The 24,563-nt window shown below is 53.1% G+C and overlaps 1 protein-coding gene across 3 annotated transcripts in view; it reads left to right on the forward strand.

The window, feature by feature from the left end:
* NDST1 (N-deacetylase and N-sulfotransferase 1) overlaps positions 1–24,211 on the forward strand; it is a 66,695-nt gene extending 42,484 nt beyond the window's left edge. For 2 of the 3 annotated variants that reach the window (XM_006150896.3, XM_014588748.2), the window contains exons 4-15: positions 3,356–3,443; positions 4,782–4,936; positions 5,617–5,802; positions 7,437–7,565; positions 8,558–8,740; positions 9,925–10,021; positions 11,214–11,337; positions 13,657–13,831; positions 17,549–17,719; positions 18,376–18,485; positions 20,911–21,013; positions 22,989–24,211. In XM_006150896.3, coding sequence (XP_006150958.1) covers positions 3,356–3,443; positions 4,782–4,936; positions 5,617–5,802; positions 7,437–7,565; positions 8,558–8,740; positions 9,925–10,021; positions 11,214–11,337; positions 13,657–13,831; positions 17,549–17,719; positions 18,376–18,485; positions 20,911–21,013; positions 22,989–23,108 — 1,641 coding nt within the window. In that variant the 3' untranslated portion in view covers positions 23,109–24,211. Of the gene's footprint in view, positions 1–3,355; positions 3,444–4,781; positions 4,941–5,616; positions 5,803–7,436; positions 7,566–8,557; positions 8,741–9,924; positions 10,022–11,213; positions 11,338–13,656; positions 13,832–17,548; positions 17,720–18,375; positions 18,486–20,910; positions 21,014–22,988 lie in introns of those variants that run through there. The other variant, XM_027772818.1, reaches the window with a different exon arrangement.
* The last annotated feature ends 352 nt before the right edge of the window (positions 24,212–24,563 follow it).

Genomic DNA, 24,563 nt, shown 5'->3' on the forward strand with positions numbered 1-24,563 from the left:
GGTTTGAGTTAGGATTAGGGTTAGGTTAGGTTTGGGGATAGGGTTAGATTTAGGTTTAGTGTTAGGGTTTGAGTTAGACTCAGGGCTACATCACGATTGGTGTTAGGGTTAGGGTTTCAGATTAGGGTTAGGGGTAGGTCTAGGGTATGAATTAGGGTTTGGGTTAGGTTTAGGGTGTTAGATTAGGGTTAGGGTTAGATTTAGGTTTAGTGTTAGAGTTTGAGTTAGATTCAGGGTTAGGTTAGAGTTAGGGTATAGGATTAGAGTTCAAGTTAGGTCTAGGGTTTGAGTTAGGGTAAGGGTTAGGTTAGGTTTGGGGTTAGGTTTTGGGTGTAAGATTAGGGTTAGGGTTGATGTAGTTTTAGTGTTAGGGTTGATTGAGATTCAGGGTTAGGTTAGGGTTGAGATTAGGGTTAGGATGTAGGATTAGGGTTATGGTTAGGTCTTGGGTTTGAGTTCAGGTTAGGGTTAGGTTAGGTTTTGGGTTAGGGTTTGGGTGTAAGATTAGGGTTTGTTTTAGATTTAGGTTTTGGAGCGTGATTTCTTGCTTTCTAGCTCTCTGTCTCTGTCTTTCTGCGAGCGCATGCTCCCTATAACAAAAACCTCTCCAAAAAAAACCAAACAAACAAAAAGAAGAGGAGCTGACATGGATGGGAAATTTCTGACTGTTTCACGAGGTGCCTAGATAGCTGGGGTAAGAGTGAGCCATGTGTTCAGATCAACCAGGCTCTGCCCTCCAGGCTTCCACCTCAGTTGGACAAGGCAGTGTTCCTTTTATCTGTTTTTCTTTTTCTAAGTGTATTCATCTCCTCTATGAGGAAGAAAGGGAGAGAGGTAGACAGGTAACCCGAACAGAGTCTTCATACCCAGCACCAGCCGGTCTGGATCATGGGCACGTGTGTGCATATGCCTAGCATGCACAGGAGGTCCCGGGGTAAACCCATGACCTTCCCATGTGCAGTTTAGCATTGTAGAGTGTTGTGTTAATGCTGCACCATCGTCTGGCTCCCTCATCTGCTTTTTTTTTTTTAAGTTTTTGGTATAGAACACATGCACTGACCAGAGAGAGAAGGAAAGTAGGAAATCACCCACCAGGGGATAGCTGTGCTGCAATCCCTTCTCCTTCATTCTCCTCTTGGGATTTTGAGCACAAACGCACATATACCTGGTACGATTTTCAAGCCACCAGGTCTAGGACTCAAACTGCAGAGTCAGCCATGTAGGATCCAGCCGCTGTGACCTCCATACCACCGGGCTAGTTCACCTTGATCTGCTTTGCCACACTGTGTTTTCTCCTGAAATGTTATTTTCTCAAGGGCTGTCTTGTTAAGGTTTGTTTCCGTTTGTTTGTTTGTTTGTTTTTGCCAGAGGGTTCCTGTGCTAACCAGGGTCAGAGAAACAGATAGATGGCTGATAGAGAGAAAGCACCCCTCCCCCCGTGGTGGGGTATGCTCATCCTTTCTTGTCCATTTCTCTAGCCCATCAACATTTTGGACATGCATGCACCTGAGCCCACTGTGTTTTTCAAGCAGCTGGAGCTAGGATTTGAACAGAAGTCAGCCTTGTGGGATCCAGTTCCCTATTCACAGGCTTAACCACTGTTCTATAGTGCCAGCCTTGAAAGACAATTTTAAGATGATCCCTGTCGAGCCTCTGAGCATTTTATGCAATGCTACGACTTGTCCCTCGCAGAGCACAGACCTCTGTTTTCTACTTAGGACAGTTCCAGTGACCCACCCTGTTCTCTCCTGCTCCAGCCTAGACCCTTGCTGCCTGGCCAGGCAGTCCTGGTGGGACTTGTGGTCCATGGTTGACCCCATGCGGAGATTAAGCTGCCAGGCTCTTTGTGCCCCCATGAACCCTGGATTGCCCTCTTTGATTTCTTTTATAATTTTCCTGAGGGTTTGTGTGCAGTCAGAGAGAATGGAAAAGGAAAGTGAGAAATCACTCCCCCCTCCCTCAGGAGGATGGCCACGCTGCAGTGTCTTCTCCATTCTCCTCTCAGGACTTTGGACACGCATGCATGTGTGCCTGGTGTGATTTTCAAGCCTCTAGGTCTGGCTTGGACCACGGTGGGCCATGTGGGAGTCCAGCGTACCACCTGCTGGCCCCCCTTTTCCCCATTTTTAAAGTGACAGGAATGATAGCAGTTTGGAGCCACTTTTCTAGAAGAATACAAATTGAGGAGACCCCGTATGTGCTTGGTTCAGTGCTTACTACAAAACCTTCTGGGGTCTCATTTGCCTTGAACATCCTTGGGAGTCAGAAAGGCTATGCTTTTTCCTCTTTAATCCCAAGCTCAGGCTACAGCTGAGCCCTTCTTTCAGAAACATGAATGCCGCCTCATTAACTTGTACAGTACTGGCTGTACAGAGCAATTTAAATCATACCAGTGGCAGCAGCCACTTACTCAGGGCTTGGTGCGTGCCAGGCTCTGTGCTCAGCCCTCTGTTGCCTCATTTGATCCTCTCAGCAGCTCTGAGAACTGGGTATTGTCCCGCCTTACAGAGGCTCAGAGACATGAAGCAACTTGCCCGAGGCCACATAGCTGGGGCATGCATGTCCATCACGCAGTGCATGGCCTTGATAAGTTGCCAGTGGTGACAGCATTACTGGTAGCAGAGAGGGCCAGGACTTCTCGTTTGCAAAGTGCCCTGATAGCAGTCCTTGCAGGTTTCCAGCTGCCTTGTGAGTCATGCAGTCCTAACCCCAGAGTACAACTGTACTTTTGTTTCCGAGTGTCAACATCCCTTCATTGACTTGCAAAGTGCTGGGTGTGTCATGCAAGGGAAATTGCATTGCCAGCCCCAGGATGGCTTTGGAAAAGTCACGGTCCTTGGACATCAGCCTTGTGTTTCACCATCGAGGAGAAATCGCCCCCATCTGACAGAAGTGGGTGAGGCTCACAGTAGCAGTGGCCAGCATTTTCCATCACTCATCAGCTGTCAGACCATTCTACAAGCTGCATCTCATTTAATTCTCCCAGGAGCCCCAGGAGGGAGCCGTAGTTCCCATTTTACAGGTCAGGAAACCAAAACCTAGAAAGTTACAAAGCTTTCTCAAAGACTCAGCAGGAGTCCAGGCCTTCTCTTGCCAGTGGCCTCACAGGTATCTGCCCTATGCAGTCACAGTTCAGTCTAAGTCCAGGAGGGCCCAGATGTGGTTCAATGCTCCACGATTGCTTTCTGCATGTCCTTTGTAGGTTTTGAAAAAGGATGTTACATTTTGTCTTTTCACTGGGTCCAGCAGACTTTGCAGCTAGTCCTGCAGCAGCAGGACACTTCTCAGATTCTCAGTGGGAGGAGCAGAGAGTCCAGGCTTCCCTCACTCCTGCCCCTCTCTCTGCCTGCCCTAGGCCCTGTTTGATACACAGAACGAACTGCGCACACACATCCCAAACTTCACCTTCAACCTGGGCTACTCAGGGAAGTTCTTCCACACAGGTAAGTGGGCCTGCCTCTGTCCTCATCGGCAACTTTCGGGGGTTCCTAACACCCAGCCCTTGGAGCACTGTGCCACAAGGGCAGCAGGTGGGCCTGCCAGCCCCTGCTGGGGGACCATTGGACCCCTCTGGCCTCCTCCAGAGCCAACAGCCCACGAGAGCACCTGCAGCCACTGGCAGAGACCGTCTGCAGTGGTTCCTATTGTCCCTCCCTGGCCTCTCAGCTGTACTCTTCTGGAGGTCATCTTCTCCTCTGGTCTCCCTTTCCCCCCATCTTTTAATATTGTTAGTATTATTTCTACTTTTAAAAGAAACTGGCTGGATTAAAGGATGTTATGGAAGTACATAGCACAGAAAGTGAAAGTGCCCGTCATCGTGTCCATCCCAGGATAGCTGGTGTCCTGAACTCAGAGTGGTTAGGGTTGAGGTGGAAGGCTGCAGGTAGCTAACTTCATGTCTTTTCTCCTCTTTGGCTGCCCTTCAGGGACTGGGCAGGAGGGGGCAACCCAAAGCTGGTCATCTGCAGTGAGCATTCCCCCTGGCTGTTTCCTGCTTGGGCTTCTTGGAGAATCGACTTTAAGTTTTTGCTATAGGGCATGTGTGCTTGCCAGAGAGTTAAGAGGGAAAGTGAGAAATCCCCCTGGGGTAGGGAGAATGGCAATGCTGCAGTCTTTTCTCCTCCACTCTCCCTGGGATTTGGGGCAAACACACACACAGGCACCGGGCATGCTTTTCAAGTCACAGGTCCTGGACGCAAGCCACTCAAGCCACGGTCGGCCGTGTAGGAGTCTAGCACCTTAACTGCCATGCCACCTGCTGGCCCCAAGAATAGCCTCTCTTGAATTCTGGGCAAAGTCATATTAGTAAACAACTCGGGGGCGGAGGGAGAATGTGCAGCATGGCCCCAAAGCTGGCGAGAAGTGGTCCTGGTCATCTCTGCATGCTTATGTTCTGACCTTAGCATGGCTGAGGTGGTCATGGTGACTCATAGGGTCTTCCGGGCAGCAGCAGGAGACAAGCAACCCAGTGTGGGTTCCTGGAGCAGGCTCAGAGCAGGCACCTCAGCGGGGCAGGGAACCCCTGAGAGGATTGACTCCAAACCCTGAGTTGCACAGATGTGGTTTCAGGGCCCAGAGAAGGCAAAGGTCTTGGCCAAGGTCACCCTGAGTCAGGGTGGGCGTGGGCAGGAGTCCAGGGACCCAGCTGGGGGCTACATATGCTCCCTCACTGTAGCTCAGACACGGTCCAGGTAGCTTCCAGAGGGCCTGTGCTGTGGGCTCCCCACCCAGTAGGGCCCAGGTGGGAGGGCCCAGCTGAGCTACCTATGTTGGGTCCACAGGTACGGATGCTGAGGACGCAGGGGACGACCTGCTGCTGTCGTACGTGAAGGAGTTCTGGTGGTTCCCCCACATGTGGAGCCACATGCAGCCCCATCTGTTCCACAATCAGTCGGTGCTGGCCGAGCAGATGGCCCTGAACAAGAAGTTCGCTGTCGTGAGTAAGATTCCCTCCAGGGCAGAGCCGGGGGCTTGGGGCTGGGCTTGGGGTCCGCACGGCTGGCCCCTCGCTGCTTCTGCAGTTGGTCTGACAGTTTTACTAACACCTCTGTGCCAGGGCTGGGGTGGGGTGCAGCTGTCTCCTTGAAGCCTTGAGAAAAGAACTCCTCTTGACCAACAAAAAACTGAGGCTCAGGGAGGTCACAGCAGCTACTCAGAGATCTAGCCAGAAATCACACCCAGGTCTGCTGCTTTCCTGAGCCTGAGCTCTGACCTTCAGGGTAGGGTCGGCCTCGGAGCTGGAAGAGGTGCCCAGTGGGGAGGAATGAGTTCAGGGTGCTAGGCGCCTAGCTTGGGTCTACCAGCCAACGAGAGGTGAGAGAAGACCGACAGTCCTTGTTCCTCACCATGGGGTGTTTGAGTTCTCTGTGCAGGAGGGCATGTGCTCTGAGCTGAGAGTCAGTAGACCTGGGTTCTAGCCCCTGCTCTGCTAGTCACTCTTGGGATCCTGGGCATGGCGCTTTCCCTCCTGGGCCCTAGCATCACTATCTGCACCATGAGGTCTTGGACCAGCTGCTCAGCCATCCCAGCCTCTGATTCCCTCCCATCCTGCAAAGGGGGAATAGGCCCAAGGGGAAGCACGCCACGCTCACCCCACCCTGGTCGTCCTCTCTCCAGGAGCACGGCATCCCCACGGACATGGGGTATGCGGTGGCACCCCACCACTCGGGCGTGTACCCCGTGCACGTGCAGCTGTATGAGGCCTGGAAGCAGGTGTGGAGCATCCGTGTGACCAGCACTGAGGAGTACCCCCACCTGAAGCCGGCCCGCTACCGCCGCGGCTTCATCCACAATGGCATCATGGTAGGCGGGCCTGGCAGCCCGGGGGGTGGGCATGGCACAGCCTGTCGTGGTGTATGTGCACATGCTGTCCTGGAGGTGTGGCTGTGGGCAGTGGGCGGGTTCGGCCGGCCCATCTGAGGCTCTCAGTCCCAGGGCAGATGCTGCCAGTCTGGCTCCTTCCTCCTCAGCTCTGTGGAGAGGAGAGGACCAGAGGGTGAGCCTTCTTTAAAGGGAGTCCTGAGGAGAACACGGGATAGGTCTCTGTTTTTCTTAAGCTTCTGTTTGTCTGTCCCTTTTACAGTCATCAGGGACACAGAAGTGCACAAACCCAGGAAAGCCCTGTCCCATAGGCCTGCTGCTAGGATGTTAGGAGACAGTGTGTTCACGAGTGTATAAACATACAGGGTCAGAGTTTGGCAAGTGTGTGGATCAGAATCAAGCAGGGAAGGGAGACGGGGAGTGTGTCTGAGTGGTGGAGAGAGAAGAGAAACTACTCTAAATAAGGTGGCATGGGAGAGCCTCACTCACCATGCTGCTCTGAGGAAGAACATTGAAGGCAGAGACAGCTGCAGGTGCAAAGGCGCTGAGGCAGGCTTGTGCTGGTGTGTTTGGGACCAACTGGAAGGCCAGTATGACCGGCGGGGAACAAGCAAGAGGCAGATGGTGGATGAAGTCGGGGGGCGGGGGGGGCATGGGCCAGGTCACATGAGGCCGTGCAAGGCCAGCCATGAGGTCGACTTCAGCTACTAGCCTGAAGTAAGAAGGTTTTGAATGGAGCGTGACCTGACTCATAGTTTAAAAGGATTTCCCGCATTCTGGCCATTGTGTGGAGTGGAGGACACAGTGGACAGAGTGGAAGCAGGGAGACCCATTAGGAGGACACCGCAGCTTTACATGAGAGATGGTGGTGACTTGGGCCAGGGTGCAATGTTGGGATATTCTGAACTTTTTAGACATTAGAGCCAACAGGACCTGCTGACGAGTTGGATGTGGGGTGTGGGAGAAAGAGAGGGGTCAAAAATGGCTCCAAGATTTTTGGCCTGGGACACTGGAAGGATTAGTTGTCCTCAGTCAAGATGAGGCAGCTGTGGGAAGCCGAGTTTTGTGCATTAGTCCCTATGTCTGTCCATCCGTCCGTCTGTCCATCCGTCCATCCCCTCGTCTCCTCAGCACGAGGCACTCGTATTAACTCTGGAGATGACGCTGTGACCAGACAGGCATGTTCCCTGCTATCCTGGAGCCACAGTTCATGATGGGAGACAGCCATCAGTGGCTGAGCCAGTGCATGGCCACAACGCCCCCAAATGAGGTCCTGGTGTAGCTACGGGGCTCGCGGCGTGAGCCAGGGCGTGGCTCGATGGAGGGCAGGGCTCTCACTGCAGACAGCCCACGTTTCCAGGCACATTCTCCCTCTGACTTTTGGGCCTGGCCCCTTAGTGCAGAGGATAGCAGTGAAGTATTTGTGAAGTCCTCACAAATACTCACTTGGGGGAATGTCAGTCTTTGGGGGTGAACACACCCAGGGAGGAGGAAGCCGTGTGGCCGTAGGAGGCTGCTTTTCTGAGGGGACACCCTGGCCCTTCTCCTGAGGAAGGATCTTTCACCACAACTCGTGCCTGGAGACACCATGGCTTCTCTGCCCTACCCCCTCCCAGGTCCTCCCGCGGCAGACCTGTGGTCTCTTCACACACACCATCTTCTACAACGAGTACCCCGGCGGCTCCAGCGAGCTGGACAAGATCATCAATGGAGGCGAGCTCTTCCTCACTGTGCTCCTCAATCCTGTGAGTGCTCCACAGCGCGCTGCTGGTGGTGAGCAGGGCCTGCTGGACAGCCCACCTGCAGCCAGGCAGGCTTCCGGGACTGGGAGAAGGCGCCGGGGTGGGAGCAAGGGCCTGGATGCTGGGGGACCCACCTTCTAGCCCTGGCTCTGTACCTCCTCTGGCGTGCGACTTTGGCTAAAGAATCTGAGCTTTCCTTTTTTGCCTTTCATAATCATGAACTTAATACAGAAGTGTTACTCGTCTTTTTCTTAGTCTTTTTTTGTGTGCACACACACGTATGTATATGAATATATACACACACACACACACATATATATATATAAAATCTATATTTATTTATTTATTTTTAAAAATTTGCTATAGGGCATTCATCAGAAATAGAGAGAGGGAAAGTGAGAAGCACCCACTGAAGTCCCTTCTCCTCCATTCTCCTCTTGGGATTTTGGGCTTGTACCCACATGTGCCCAGTGTTTTTCAAACTGCTGGGTCTAGGCCTCAAACTGTATAGTCAGCTATGTAGGATCCCGCTACCTTAACCACCATGCTACCGGCTAGTTCCAGAATATGTATATATTTTATATTACTTTTTATTTAAGCTGTCTTAACCTCTTTTTTCTTAGTTATATAATGGAAGGAATCATCAATCCTTTCATAGTGTTTAAACATCAAGTACTGGTGGTGGTTCAGCTTTGTGGGCTGAGTACTCTTCCATGCATCCCTGCCTTCCAGAATTTACAAGCAAAACAACAAATAATCCTGTACCAGTTACTCTTCCCATTTCAGGGTTATGATATTTGGGGGTCAGTCAGACCTGGGTTCGCACCTGGCTATGTCTACCCCAAGGTCACACGGTGTGTTTGTTGGTATCCCAGTGTACCCAGAACTGGTCACTAGGAAGCCCTGCAAGCCAAGGCAGGTCAGGAGCTCAGAGGTGGGGGTGAGGGCGGCTCGGACGCTGACGTGGGCTGCCTCTCTCCCCTCTCCTGGAGCAGATCAGCATCTTCATGACGCACCTGTCCAACTACGGGAACGACCGCCTGGGCCTGTACACCTTCAAGCACCTGGTGCGCTTCCTGCACTCCTGGACGAACTTGCGGCTGCAGACGCTGCCCCCTGTGCAGCTGGCCCAGAAGTACTTCCAGATCTTCTCTGAGGAGAAGGACCCACTTTGGCAGGTGGGGCAGGGCAGCCTGGGCTCCTGTCGCAGGGGTGGGATGCCCACCGCCCACAGGCACATGCTTCGGACAGGGGCTCAAGGCTTGGTCCTCGTGCCCTCATGCTCTCAGGGATCTAAACTCGGGTGCATGTCTGCTCGTCAGCAGCATGCATACATATGCACACATGGACACACATGTATACACCTTTCCACAGACCATCTTGCATACATAATCAAATGCAGCCTTGGAAAAAGCAGTGAGACTCAGCCACTGAGGTGCAAGCAGTAGGACACTGTCGTGTGAGACTGGCTGCCACACGGAAGACCAGGGTCCAGGTCCCAGAACGACCTGAGCAGGTGGTTGCAGTAGCACGCACCTGTGATCCTCGCTAACTGGAAGGCCAGACGGAGGACTGGAACAGCAAGACCCCGTTAAAATTTCCTGTCTTTCTCTATCATAAAAACAAACAAAAATGAAACCAAAAAACCCAGCTGCGTGAACATGGTGTAGATGAAGTATAGAAAGCAACTGTCCTGCCTCGATTAGACTCTTAGATAATCTCCATCCCTTCTAACTCCAGCAGGCCCTGAGCCATTGGAAGGGCCAATGGCAAGGTTTCAGTAGGGGCGGTTCTTGGGAAAGTCTCTGCCTGAGGACTGTGAGAAACTGGAGACACAAGCTAGAATTGGCATCAGTCTCCATTAGAGCAGGGGTCCATAAACCAGGACTCGTGGGCCAGATTTAACCTGTGGTCTGTTGTCGTAAATGAAGTTTTACTGGAACACAGCCACACGCACCCTCGCGGGCACTGCCTGTGGCTGTTTCCACGCTGCAGCAGCAGAGCTGAGTGGTTACAGTAGAAACCAGATATTAACCGAAGCCCCAAATATTTACCAAACATTTACCGAAGATCTACTAAGCTAGGAAAAGTTTGCTGATCCCTGGTTCAGACACAGTTCGTCCAGTTACATTCAGCAAGTACCTGTGAGCTTCTATCATGCACCAGGCCCAGAGCCGGACATTCTGCCAGGCATGTTGGGTGGGTGAGGCGACCCAGTCAGCAGCATGAGTTCTGGAGGTGGAGATGTGGCAGGGACACCTGAGGGTATTGTGCCTGTCAGTGAGGACCGTGAGAGCCACATGCTCACGTGCACTCGCCGGGTTTGGGGCTCCCCCTCACACTCCTTCCACTCTTCTTTTAGGACCCCTGCGAGGACAAACGTCACAAAGACATCTGGTCCAAGGAAAAGACGTGCGACCGCTTTCCAAAGCTCCTCATCATCGGCCCCCAGAAAACAGGCAGGTCTCTCCACTCTGAGCCAGCATCCCCCGCTGCCTGTCATTGCAGCTGCGGAATTTGGGGGACTGCCTTACCCTGGGCCCTACCCAATAACTTGTCCCTTCTTTCTCAGGAAGTGGGACTGGAGTTGGGGTAAACCTGAATAACCACACAGTATGGAGGCGGGAAGGGGGTGAGGGATGGGCATGCAGTTCTCCTATTTGCCCTGAATCACAGTTCAGGGAGCATTCCTTGCATCTCCCCAAGTGTCTCTTGAGTCTAGGCAGAGAAGCCCAGATCAGCTGCTCTGCATGTTTGAGCAGCGCCAGGCAAAACTGGTTCAGTGCAAAGAGGACTGAATCAACTAGTCATGTCTGCCAGAGGTACAGGTGGAAGAGGAAGTGATGTAACTGCTAAGCATTTGCCATCCATGACCCATTTTTCAGACAGGAAACTTGAATCTCGGAGAAGTTAAGTGGCTTCCCTTAACTCATTCAGTTAAGTAATGGCAGTTTCAGGTCTTGAACCCAGGTCTTTGTAACCCCAAAGTTTATACTCCTAATTACCAAAGTCTACAGCCTCCTTCTCTTGGGCCCTCTGGTTATAACATAGAAACCATAGATTCACACCATAAGGAATGAATGAATTGCCTAAGGAGGAGGAGGGGGTGTGAGTGAGGAATGGACTGTGGACGAGGAGACATCGCAGTGAGGATTTCACATTACCAGAACCAGGGGTTCAGAAGCTCCACTTTCGCTGAGCTCCTCCCAGTGCCAGATGGAAAAGAGGCCCACAGCTGGGAAGGACCAGCAAAAGGCATCCAGTTCTGGGATTCTGAGGAGACAGCAATCCATTGAGCATGGCATGCTGTGGTGAGAAGGAGTCTGAGGCCAAGTCTTGTGTAGTGATGAAGCATGATGAATTAGTGATGTCTGCAGAGGACACAGGAGTGGTGGGGTCCATGTGCATGCCACAAACCTGCCATCCTGGAATGATGAATTAGTGATGTCTGCAGAGGACACAGGAGTGGTAGGTTCCATGTGCATGCCACAAACCTGCCATCCTAGATTTAGTACAGTTTCTTCATTGCACATCCAGATGAGGAGACTCAGACCTGGATCTCAGCAGGTGATGGAGAGCTGAACCTAGAACTCAGGCTTTGTCTATTTGCTGGGCCTGGGCCTGGGTCTCAGTTGCCTCCCTTCCTTGCAGGTACCACGGCCCTCTACCTGTTCCTGGGCATGCACCCGGACCTAAGCAGCAACTACCCCAGCTCGGAAACCTTTGAGGAGATCCAGTTTTTTAATGGCCACAACTATCACAAAGGCATTGACTGGTGAGTGGGCCTTTCCGTGCACTGCAGGACAGGAAGGCCATCATGGAGCTTACACGGGAGGTCTGCCGTGGCCACAGCAGGAAGCAGCTGGTGCTTGCTCACCCGCAGCTGAAGTTCATGTCAACCGGGACAGAGCACCGTGACCCCTGAGCCATGTGTGAGAGCACTGTCACAGACAGGACGCTCGATGAGGAAACCCTTTGCCCCTTGGCGTTATCGCCTGCAGTCAGGGACTGCTGAAGTCTGAGTCTAGCCCCTCCCTTGCCTACATAGAAACATCCCATGTCCTGGAGAAGAGGCACTTGCCCAACTCCCAAAAGTTCTGCTGGGGACAGAGCAGGGGCTAAAATCCAAATGTTGTCACTCAAGACCCGGCCCCTCCCACTGTGTTGGCTGACTGGAGCAGAGGGTGTTCTTGAGGCCACTTGCTAGCCTTCAAGGTGTCCCTTGGGGAGGCGGTTACCAGAACCTGTCAACAGAGGTTATTTTAAGGGTATATATAAATGTGAGCATGTGGGTGGAGTCTCCAGCCCTGGGGTGGTTTCACGCTCTGATTTCTTAATTTGTATTTTTCTCTACTGTTTACTTTTCTAGGCCTTATATAAATATTACCATTACTTGGTATTTTAATGTCAATGGGTTTCTTGGGTGCAGAGATTATGGGTCTCCTGTTTGTTTTTTGGTATTTTTCTGTGTATTTCTCTCTCTTATCTGTCTATCATCTCTCTGTTAGTCTGTCCACCTGCTTGTGGGTGTATTTGTCTGTTTACCCATCTCTCTGTCTCTAACATGTCCATAATCTCTTATCTAAAACCTTTTGTGGCCAGATGTATTTTTAAATTTTTTTTTATTTTATGGGACCAACAGTTGGTATAATGGCTGTGTCACTGGACTTACATGTAGTCGACTGCAGTTCGAGTCCCGGACCTGGTGGCTTAAAATCATGCCCAGCATATGTGTGTGCGTGCCCAAGATCCTGAGAGGAGAATGGAGGAGAAGGGATTGTGGCGTGGCCATCCCCCCTGGGGGGTGATTTCTCACTTTCTGTCTCTCTGTCTTTCTGGCAAGCGCACACGCCCTATAGCAAAAACCTCTCAAAAAAAAAAAATTTTTTTTTTATCAGATATGTTATTGAAAGCCAACATTTTGTTTTGGGGTTTTAGAAAGGTAGCATGTTGTGAAACTGTGCAGGCCATGCCCTGTTGGCAAGTATGTTAATATATCTGTAGCAGAGTTATGTGAATATTTACACTACGTGAGATTAGTAAGTTGTTTTGGTGCCAAATGGTTTTGCTACGAAGCGGGAAACAAAGCTTCTGTTTTGGAAGCGTTTTAATTTTGATATCACAAATGAAGGCTTGTGGACGTACAAAGAAAGTTCAGAGCCATGAGAGAGTGAAACTCCCAGCCTCATCCCCCAGGGTTTGGGCTTGTTAGGTAGGTCCGAGGTGGGCCACAGGAATCTCACAAGCCTCTAAGTGATTCTGATGAAGGAGGTCCTTGGGGCCACCTGGAGAGACCCTTTGTCACAGCCTGGAGTAGAGACCCTACACCCTTAATTAAGGAGGGCGTTGCGGTCCACGAATCCCTGAAGTTACACCTAATTCTGCATGAACAGGTGCTTCTGAGAAGGTCTGGAGTGTTTAGTTTTCAGAAGGGTCCTTAGTCCAGAGGTGGTTGTCACTCTAAGGGTCGGGGAGTGTGAGATATTAGTCCATAAAGCTGTACTCACCCACAGCAGGCTGGAAAGGGGGATGGGTGGCAGAAAGGGGCCCTCCTGTTGCCCCCACCACCCTCTCCTCCCTGCCTCTCCCTGCCTGTCCCCGCCATCTGCTGGTCCGTAGGATTGCCTAGAAACTGCCATCCCAGGTCAGGACGGAGCTCTGCCCTCTGGAGACAGAAGATGGTGTCCCTTCCCTCTGCAGAGGTCCCCCTGGGTCAGTGGTGGAGCCACTCTGAGCCTGGCTCGCCCCCTAGAGGCAGAGAGGTGGGCCCTGTCAGTTTCGCAGTTTAGCCGTGGGGGAATCCCCAGAGAGGAAAACCAGAGTTCAGATGGAAAGACACCACCTTCTCCCCGTGCCCTGCTGCCGACAACAGACCAGCCTCCCTACCCTCCTGGCCCCCCATCTCTCCAGAAAAGGAACAAATTTGAAACTCTAGAGTCCCCTGCAGAGTGCGTCCCTGTTTGGTGGGAAGCCGCGTGCCCTGCCTGCTTTCTGAGGACGCTCTCCCCCAGCGGCCCTCAGCTTCGCCTGACATGCCCCTTAGGCCCTTCCTCCGGACTCCTGCCTGTGAGCTCCCTCTCTGGGCTTCCTGTAGGTACATGGAGTTCTTCCCCATCCCCTCCAACACCACCTCTGACTTCTACTTTGAGAAAAGCGCCAACTACTTTGATTCAGAAGTGGCGCCTCGACGGGCAGCCGCCCTGTTGCCCAAGGCCAAGATCCTGACCATCCTGATCAACCCAGCAGACCGGGCCTACTCCTGGTACCAGGTGAGCGGGGCGGGGCCTGGGTCCCTGGGCGGGGCCCGGGGCTGTCTGACATTCAGGCACTCACACCCTCAGCACATTGATCACACACTCTGTGTGACCGCCAGCAAGGATCTGGGAGGTGCTGGTGGGTACAGACAGGGGCCTGGCTCCTTGGCCCAGCATGAGACCTGCCAGACCGCCCATCCAGGGGTCCTGCCCTGTGCTGACACCCACAGGAGGTGGAGGCTGCTGAGACCTGGAGGAAGCCTTGGAGAACAGTGGTCTGGGCTCACACTGCCTGGCGTCCTGGCTGCACACGGGTAGGGTGGATGGAAGTCAGAGATGGACGAGACATGATTGCCATTCTTGGAGGGTGCACACCCTGGTCTAGGTGAGGTAGTCACCCAGACCATGGTACATGGTAGACAGGGTGTGAGTCCCTGTTCCTGCCTGAGGACAGTAAGACCAGACCTTCCTTTCATTTCTCGGATCTGACATAATTTCTTCCGAATTCCGAGCCACTGGCCTCACAGAAGCCCACTCAGGCTGTGTGGTGGGGGAGAGGGCCATTGGGGTGGGTGAGTCTCTCACTGTTGGCCAGTCTTCTTGGTACCATGCTGTACTGCTAAGTTCAGAGTCAGGAGAGTCAGGAGCCCATACTCCTACCCCAGTTGGTGGGACTGTGCTTGGTGTCCACGCCCTGGAAGGAGGGCCTCCTCAGGTCTGACCGCTTTTGATAGCTCCTGGTACACACACTTCCTGTGGACTTTTTCCTCCCTGTTTTGCTATAAGGCATGTGCACTCGCTAGAGAGAGAGAGAGAGAGAGAGAGAGAGAGAGAAAGAGGAAGTGTGAAATCACACACACACACCCCCAGTGGGGATGGCTATGCCACAAACCCTTCTCCATTTTCCTCCTCAGATTTTGGGCATGCACGCACATACACCTGGTATGTTTTTCAAGTCACCAGGTCCAGAACTTGAACCAGACAGTCAGCCATGGGGGCCCCAGCACCTTAACCACGATGTCACCTGCTGGCCCCCGGCTCTGTCTTCAGGAGAAACAACTAGAAGTGCTCACAGGCACCTTCTCGCTTCCACTGCACACCCTGTGCTGGCAGGAGCAGAAAGCCACTCTCTGCTGTTGCGGGAAAGCACAGGGATGTGGATGTGGAGGAACCCGTCATAGTTGAGTGGCCCCTGCCCAGTACAAGGGCCATGTCCTACCCCTGCCACCTCCCTGGAGTGTTGCAGCACTTTTGCAGAAGCCGAGGAGGGTTTGTGTGTGTGTTCCCATCTCACAGGTAAGAAAACCAAGGGCTTGAATGACGGCTTTTTTTTTTTTTTTGGAGATTTTTGCCTTTGGGTACATGTGCCTGGTAGAGCGAGACAGACAATGAAAGAGAAAGTGAGAAATCACCCGCCAGGGGGGACGGCCATGCCACAATCCCTTCTCCTCCATTCTCCTGGGATCTTGGGCACGCATGCACATGCACCTGGCATGATTTTCAAACCATGGTGGGCCATGTGGGAGTCCAGTGGCATAACTGCTACACCATCTGCTGGTCCCCAAGAAAACCAAGAGCCAGCAGTTAGCGTAATGGCTATGTCGCTGGACTCCCATGTAGTCGACCGCAGTTCAAGTCCCAGACCCGGCGGCTTAAACTCACGCTGGGCGCGTGTGTGTGCATGCCCAAGATTCCAAGAGGAGAATGGAGGAAAAGGGATTGCGGCGTGGCCATCCCCCCTGGGGTGATTTCTCGCTTTCTGTCTCTCTGTCTCTCTCTGTCTTTCTGGCAAGTGCACATGCCCTATAGCAAAAACCTCTCCAAAAAAATTTAAAAAAAAAAAAAAAAAAAAAAAAGACCAAGAAAGAAGACCAAGATCTTGAGTGGTGGCATTGTGTGTGTGTGTGTGTGGTGTAGAGATTTTTGCCTTAGAGCATGTGTGCCTGCTAGAGAAAGAGATACAGAGACAATGAAAGTGGAAAGTGAGAAATCACCCTCTTGGGGGATGACCACACCACAGTCCCTTCTCATCAGTTCTCCTCCCGGGATTCTAGGCACACACATACACCTGGTGTGAGTCTCGGACCACAGGGCCTGGGACTTTAACCATGGTTGGCCATGTGGGAGTCCAGCGACGGAACCGCTGCTCCATCTGCTGGTCCTGGCAGCAATTTTTGTTAATGCTACAGAGCATGTGCATGCGTGAGAAACAGGAAATGAGGGGAGGGAGAAAGCTCCCTAGACAGGGGCTCGTCACGCTCCGATTCCCTTTACCCAGCTCTTCACCTCCCTGGGACCTTGCGCACCCATGGGTATACCTGGGGACCCAAGCCCTGGGTCAGCCACATGGCTCCAGCACTGTGGTCCAGTTCACTACACACTGAGAATCCAGTTCTTTGAACCTGAAGACCGCATTCTTTCTTCTGCTCATGGCCCGTGGGGTCAGGGAGACCAGGAGAAGGGAGACGCATTCCCCTCCCTCAAGGAGCCCCGGAAAGTGGTGGATGAAGAAGAAGGATGGTGACCAATCTTGGAAGCCAGGGCAGGGTGAGGAGGAGGCTGTCATGCATTCCCGCTGCCCTGGCAGCCCCTGCCCTGGGCCATGTGTGATCCTGCATGGCGGGGGTGGACTGGTAAGACTGTCACTTGGGTGGGGCAGGTCCCTACGCATGAGACTCAGGGAATTCTGCAGATGCCAGTGACCTGTGGCGTTGTTTTAGGTGGTTCAGACCTGGCGGTGCTTTCCCAGTGCACTGCACCCCAGAAAGAGGAAGTGCTCAGCCTGGGGCAGGTGGCCGTTACGTCTCTCCCAGCCCTGCTGGGTTGTTTCCAGTGAAGAGAGCACGGGCCCTGGACCCAGGGTTACCGCAGACTTTGTATCTGTCTGGCGTTGGAGAACATGGCTCTATTTTGATTGTACTTATGAACGGCTGTCCCCTGCATGTGACAGCTGGTTCTATTTTTCTATTCATGGAGGAGATGTTGAATTTTCTTTTGAAATAAATTTAGGCATAAAAAGGAAGAGGAATCCATGTAAAGAAAATTACCTTTACCTTGGCATGTCCAGGTGGGTTTGGGATACGGCAGGAACTGCAGAGATGGTGTATGAATGGTTTCAGCATCTGAAACCCCAAGCTGGTCTAACGCCTGCCTTATAAAGATGGGGAAAACTGAGGAACCAAGGCTAGGGGCTTCCCTGAGGCCAAACAGCAATGAGAGGCAGAGCCAGGACAGGAACCTGGTTCCAGTGCAGGATCTTTGGGCCAGCTCGTGGGCTGCTGTCCCATCAAGGGCTCTTGTTTTTGTGTTTGTGTGTTTGTTTTAAGTTTACCATAGGGCATGTGCGCTCCCTAGAGAGAGGCAGAGACAGAAAGAAAAATCACTCCCAGAAAGGATGACCACACCACAATCCCTTCTCCATTCATCTCTCGGGATTTTAGGCATGCATACACACATGCCTAGCCTGATTCGCAAGCCACTGAGTCTGAGAATTCAGTTATGGTTGGCCATGTGGGTCCAGCGCCTTAAGCACACCACCACCTACCGTCCCCCTCCTCTCGGGACTTAGGGCTTGTACACATGCCCAGCGTGGTTTTCAAGCTGCTCGATCCGGGACTTGAACCATGCAGTCGGCTGTCTGGCACCCAGCACTTTCACCTCCACACCACTGCTGGCCAGGACCCTTCCTTTGTGCTTTCCACGGGACGTGCTGACCTGCCCCCTTGCCTGCAGCACCAGCGAGCCCATGACGACCCTGTGGCCCTCAAGTACACCTTCCACGAGGTGATCACGGCTGGCCCCGATGCGCCCTCAAAGCTGCGCACTCTCCAGAATCGCTGTCTGGTCCCTGGCTGGTACGCCACCCACATCGAGCGCTGGCTCAGCGCCTTCCACGCCAACCAGGTAGTTGCCTGTCCCTGCCCCGGTGGGAGGGCGAGCGCAGTGCCAGCCTGCCATAGCCAGCTGAGAGCCCTGGCATCTCTCTCCCAGTCATGGAAGAGAAATGCCCTCACAGGAGGGTCTATAAAATGGTTTTGGTCCTATTTTCCCCAAGGTCACTTTGTGAGAACTACCTGAGCCGTCGTCCCTTTACAATAGGCGCTGGAGCTAAGAGGACCCAGGAAACCCCAGGGTGGGCAGCTGGGACAGAGGAGATTGGGGCGTGGTGATGGGGCAGAGCCTGGCTACTGGGGTGGCAATGGGCCAGATCATGTGAGGCCTGGCAGGGAGACCCTTGGAGGATTTGAGCAGGAGGGTGGCATGTGAGCTTGAAGTTTGGAGAGAGACAGGGAGGTTGCCGGGATGGGGGTGGGCAGGGCGTTAGTGATAGCATCGGTTCTAGGAGAGTGCAGCATTGGGCAGGGGGAGTGGGTGGAGAGCAGGGACTCAGACACAGGAGCCGAGGCTGGGGATACCGCCTCTGCCAGCTGGAGGAGGAAGCAGGGCCTAGAGCGGATCCGGGCCCCGGGTGTAGCCAGGCCCGTTCCTGCTGCTGTGGCTCCTGCCTGTTGGCTCCGGAGGAAGCAGGCCCGGATCGCTGTTGTCTTTCTGCTGTGCAGATTCTGGTCTTGGATGGCAAACTGCTGCGGACGGAACCCGCCAAGGTGATGGACACCGTGCAGAAGTTCCTGGGGGTGGCCAGCACTGTGGACTACCACAAGACCTTGGCGTGAGTACCGCCTGGGCCTTTTCTTTCTTTCTTTTTTTTTTTTAACTTACTTTTTCCTTAATACGTGATAGAGCTTATGTCCACACGCCTGAGAGTGAGAGAGAGACAGAGGCGAGGGCAGAGAGAGGACGCCCTCCACAGGGCAGGGTCTGGTCCCGTTGTGGTCCCCTTCCTCCAGTCCTCTAGCCCGTTGGATTCAGCGCAGCAGCCCGCAGGCCTAGCGTGTTTCGGGCTGTCCGGGCTGGGGTTTGGGACGGTGTTCACCGTGCACTCTCCCGAGCAGTGCGTTACCCTGTGCTATGGAGCCGACCCTCTCCTTGGCCTTTCAACGGGGTGTTCTCCCTGATCAGGCACCTGGGCCAACGGCGCCAAAGGCTTAATGATTACAGGCAGGTCAGAGGTTAGCTAGAGTCAGCCACTGCAAGGGACTGGGTAGCATTTGCCTGATAGCAGCTTAACAGCAAAACTAACACTGATCAACGTTAAGTCATATTAACAAGAGCATTAACTTAAGAAAAAGGAAGGTGAGGAATCTCTTCTGGTCCCCCCCACCCAGGAGTATTCTCTTCAGTCTGGGCTGAATGTTTTTCAGAGTGTTTTTTGCTTTGTTTTGTTTTGTTTTAAGAATTATTTATTTAATTCCATTTGTTACAGTTATTTTTTAATTTGACCAGAAAGAGAGAGAGAAAGAAAGGGAAAGTGAGAAAGCAAGCCGCCAGGTCTGGGACTAGAACCATGGTCGACCATATGGGAGTCTAGCGCCCTTATCCACCACACCACCTGCCAGCCCCTGTTTTCAGAGTGTTTTATCTAAGTAAGTTAGAACAGCGACAAGCAACCCCAGTTCCCACAAGGATTTCTTGGTACTAGATTTGTACTTAAAGTGTCATTTCAGGGAAGGGAGACTGTGAATATTGTTGACAGCTAAGGACCCCATCCGCTCAGAACCTGTGCAGGTGTGTCGACACTGCCTTCCGTCATGAGGGAGTGCAGGCCTATGTTGAGGGTCCCAGGGTTGGGCAGAGGCCACCTTCCAGTCCTGCATCACCGACAAGTGACACTCAGCTGGCTGAGGGGGCCAAGAGAAAGAAGAGTAGAGTCACCGTCCCTGGCTCCGTCCCTGGGAACGCGCCCTCCTCACTGCCTTCCGTTCTCCGCCTTCGACTTTCCAGGCAGTGGGAGGAATGTTCCTGCTGCCGGCCCTCCTGCACCTGGAGGCAGAGGAGCAGCAGCTGTGGGCAGTGGTGTCAGAGACGCCTGGCTGGGACGCCCGGTCTGTTCTGTAGCTCTGTGACCCTGGGCAGGTCCCTGGCCTTTCAAACCTCGCTTTTCTCGTCTGTAAATTGGGGGTAAAGATGCTAATTCCTATAACCTGAGGGTCACCGAATGGAACAGAAGCACGTGCATGGAGCACACCATCCAGTTCTTCGTGTGTTCTGAATTCTCAGTAAAGAGCTGCTGTCGTCATTGTGTTGTCTCTGTCATCATCATCTACACCTTCCTGTGTCCCCTCCGGAAACCCTTGTCCCCTTTACCTGTCAAATGTGAATTCTGTCATCCTGAGGCCCTTGTGCTCACCCCGGTGGTTCCTCATCCGGGGCTGAATTCTGTGCCAGGATACCACCTCCCCTGCCACGAGAGCGTCAGATCTCATGGCCCAGAAATGCTTCCAAGGCAGGCTGACGTCGGGTATAGAAGGCAGTCTTGCTGTATTATTTCTGAAATTGGCACCAAGACAATGAAACTCCCCAGTGATGGGCATGCTTCAGTGCAGCCGCAGATAATTGTGTTTTGTAAACTAAGATGCAATTTATTAAAAAAAAGCAAAAGAATTTTTACTGAACTTGTTTTCTCCCCTGTTATCTGTTGGGTTAAAAAAAGAGAGAGAGAGAAAGAGAGAAAGAAAAGAAAAGAAAAGAAAGAGAGAGAGAGAGAGAGAGAGAGAGAGAGAGAGAGAGAGAGAGAGAGAGAGAGAGAGAGAGAGAGAGAGAGAGAGAGAGAGAGAGAGAGAGAGAGAGAGAGAGAGAGAGAAAGAAAGAAAGAAAGAAAGAAAGACAGAAAGAAAGAAAGAAAGAAAGAAAAGTTACCCTGGGGTGGAGAGTGCTCATGGAAGAGTTTCAGAACAGCGAAGGGAGGAAAAGTGTTCATGTCACGGTTTCCCAGGAACTGAGGCGACTCTGCCTACAGAAGGAACACTCGGAGCCGGGGGGCTGCTGCTGTCTGCTGAGAGTGGCAGGTGTGGTTAGGGGTGCCCAGGGTCAAACCTGGACCAACAGGTGGCAAATGCCAGCCCCACACCATCAGAGTGGGCTCAGGAGTGTGTGTAGGGGAGTAGACGCCCTGGTCTGGGGCTGCAGGTGGCACTTCAAGTGGGAAGCAGGTGGGCTGGGCCAGCTGCCATTGGACCCTTTCCCCATCTCCACAGGTTTGACCCAAAGAAAGGATTTTGGTGCCAGCTGCTTGAAGGAGGAAAAACCAAGTGTCTTGGCAAGAGCAAGGGCCGGAAGTACCCCGAGATGGACTTGGATGTAAGTGGTGGGAGCACTGCCGAGGGCGACTGGGTGGGAGAGCCTTCTCCTCTTCACACCCATGTGCTAACGGCCTCGGCAGCTCCTAGGCGGTACACGGTCTTCCTTTTTATTTATTTATTTTTTTCATTAATTGCCAGAGAGTGTGTGCACTTGCCAGATAAAGCCAGAGAGACAGAGGGAGACGGGTAATGATGGGTGGTCGTATTGCAATCCCTTCTCTGTCTCTCTGTCCCATTGGGGTTTTGAACTCACACACTCACGTACTCAGTGTGTATTTGAAGCTACCAGGGCTAGGATGTGAGCTGCGCTGGGCCATGTGGGATCTAGTTCCTGTAACCTCTATTATTATTATTATTATTATTACTTCTCCAGAGAGAGACAGAGAGAAAGTGAGAAAGCACCTGCCATGGAGCCGCGCCTTTCTCCCCCATTTCTCCCTCCTTTCAAGATTTTGGTACACACCACACACAGTGTGTGTTTCAAGTGTGTTTTTCAAGCTGCCAGGACTTAAACCACATAGTAGACCATGTGGAACCCGCTGGCCTGGCAACATTTTTGTCTTTTTTTTTTTTTTTGAGAAAGATCTCTTTCTCAAAAGAGAGAGGGTATGTGCACTCGCTGGAGAGACAGAGACAGAGTGAGAAATCACCCCCCAGGAGGACCAGCCATGCTGCAGTCCCCTCTCCTCCATTCTTCTCTTGGGATCTTGGGCACACATGCACCTGCACCTCGTGTGAGTTTTAAGCTGCCAGGTCCAGGACTAAAACCGTGGTCAATTGTGCTAGGAGTCCAGCACATAACCATGATGCCATCTGCTGGTCCCAGCCTGGCAGTATTCTTAAGAGGAGGGGATATGGGCTGGGACATGGGGGGTCAGAATTGACTTGGTCGAACAAGTCTTGGTTCCCATCCACCATGGGCCGAATGCCGTGGGGTTCCGAGCATGAACGGACACCTCTGTCTTCAGGGCCCTCCGGCCTAGGAGGGAGATGAGTCGCACGTACCAGGAAGTACAAGGCCAGGCTGAGAGTGCTGTACCGGAGGAGCAGTGCCCAGGGCTGGGGTCTTCAGAGCAGGGGATGTCACTTGAAGGTGGAAGAGGGAAAGAAGGCTTCTCGAGGGAGAGGCGGGGTCTCTGGAGCTAGGTCCTACAGGGCGGGGTCCATGCCGTCAGGGGCCTAGGGAAGGGAAGGGTGGCCCGTTCTTACAGAGACGTGCAGACACAACAGGGAGGGCAGACCGTGCACCCGCTGTGCTTCCCTTTTCCCTTTGGCTCTGGTTTTGATGATTGCTTCTCTTTGGCGGTAATTGCCGTAGGGCACATGTGCTCACCTGAGAGAGAAACAGAGACGGTAAGAGGGAAAATGAGAAATCACCCCCCTAGGGCGGATGGCCAGGCCATAATCCTTCTCCAGTCTCTTCCTGGGAGCTTGGGCACACACACACATGCACGTGGCGCGAGTTTCAAGCCAGTGGGTCTGGAACTCGAACCGTGGTCAGCCATGTGGAAGTCCAGTGACATAACTACTATGCCACCTGCTGGTCCTGATTAATGCTTTTTCCTCTCCATTGCGAGAATTTGAGCCTCATGAGCTGATCTGGGTGCTCCTGTCAGGAGGCCTGTGATGGGCCTGCCCTGTAGAAGACTGAATGGATGAGAGGAGTAGGGGTGGTGTCAGCAGCATGGTGTTATTTAAATTTTTTTAATAATTATTTAATGTTATTTATTTTTTAAATTTGACCAGAGAAGGCCAGACCAGGAGTGAGAGAGAGAGAGGGAGAGAGAGAGAGAGAGAGAGAGAGGGGCAAAGTGAAAAAGCAAGCCACCAAGTCTAGGACTCAAACCACGGTCTGTCACGTGCAAATCCAGTGCCCTTAACCACCACGCCACTTGCCGGCCCAGCATGGTGGTTTTAAAGCGGGGTCATCGAGCCAGCATGTTGCAGGGGCTGAGCTTTCCCTCCCATTTCAGTCCCGCACTTTCCTGAAGGACTATTACCGGGACCACAACATCGAGCTTTCCAAGCTGCTGTACAAGATGGGCCAGACGCTGCCCACCTGGCTGCGGGAGGACCTCCAGAACACCAGGTAGCCTGGCGGCCACCACCAGACCCAACGTTTGCGCCGGCAGGGACACCCCGCCCCACGCAGAGCCAGACTGACCTGCGAAGTACAGAGCTGGGCCCACCGGCTGCACTTAGGAGCAATACTCTGTGAGGCCCACGTGGGCCAAGGAGAAGAGCCTGGGCGGGCCAAGGAGAAGAGCCTGGGCAGGCCAAGCGCCTTGGAGCACCCACTGCCGAGGCTGGGGCCAGCAGGACCCCCAACACCCGAGGTCCATGCAGCCTCTCCTGGGAGGCCACTTCCTGGTAGGAGGGAGTCCCTGGGACTCTTTTCTGTCCCTCACTGTGTTCTCCCAACCATACCCTGTCCTTCCTGCCCAGCTCCCTGCTCCCGCAGGGCCCCTCAGTATTAGCTGCCATATGTTCCCTGTCCTCCAGACATAAGGGAGAAGAGCCCAACTGGGCCTTTGCCAAACCAGGGAAGGAGATCGGACATTTCCCTGACCGTTTCGAGCCAGGCCCTTCACAGGGGCCAGCCGGGTACCCAGAGTCAGCCACTGGCTGGAGGTGAGGGTGGCCCTCACGAGAACTCGGAACCTCCATGTTCTGACGGATATCTTCCCATCTCACTTCCCTTTAGGGGGAGAAGCTCTGGTTCCTACAGTTTCCACCCAGTCCTCAGGCCGCCTCCAGGGCCCCGAGGCACTCCCATGCCCTGGGCCTGAGACCAGGCCTCAGCTGCCCCCTTCACCCTGGGATAGACGTGTGTGGTATTTCCTGTGGTAAAAGATGGAGGCGGTTGGGGGGTCTGCCTGGATACACGTACATGTACATACGCCGTCCCCGCACCCATAGCCCAGCCCTGGCAGACACGGGCAGAGGGCAGACCGCCGCCCACCACTTTGCCCCCTACCTGTGGCCAGGGGTTCCCAGAGACCCCTTAACCTCCCCGATACTAAGAAGCTAAAGTATTTTAATATTTTTTTTCTTGGTGCCAGCGTTTATACCCTGGGTGCTGGGGTCGCACTGTGTTTTATATATATATATATATATAACATGTATATATATATATTATATTTTTTTTGGTTGGGTTTGTTTTTAATTCAGTCATACAAAATGGTGGTCAGCTCCAGTCTTCAAGGGTGTCATATCTTAGTGTTAGAGAATTAGATGGACAAGGGTATGTGTCCTGGTGTGTCGGGGCATCAAGGAGACAGTGTGGAGGTGCTCCACGAGAGGTCTCTGTCCCCTCCCCAAAGTGCCATGGCTCCCCTGGGGCTACACTGGGCAGTGGGTGGGTGGTAAGAGGGACAGGGAAGATCCCGTCTCTCCAGGAAGCCTGGCTTCATGAAGCCCAATGACCTGTGGGGACCATGGCCAAGGGAGAGTGCCCGGGCTGGGGCCAGAGGGCTAGGCCTGATGCTGGCCCGCCCCTGCCCTCACATGGTGCTAGGTCAGGAGCCGCCCTGGAGCTGCGATGCCTG

The sequence above is a fragment of the Tupaia chinensis genome, unplaced genomic scaffold, assembly GCF_000334495.1.
Source record: "Tupaia chinensis unplaced genomic scaffold, TupChi_1.0 Scaffold000303_1, whole genome shotgun sequence".
In the NCBI taxonomy this organism is placed as follows: Eukaryota; Metazoa; Chordata; class Mammalia; order Scandentia; family Tupaiidae; genus Tupaia; species Tupaia belangeri.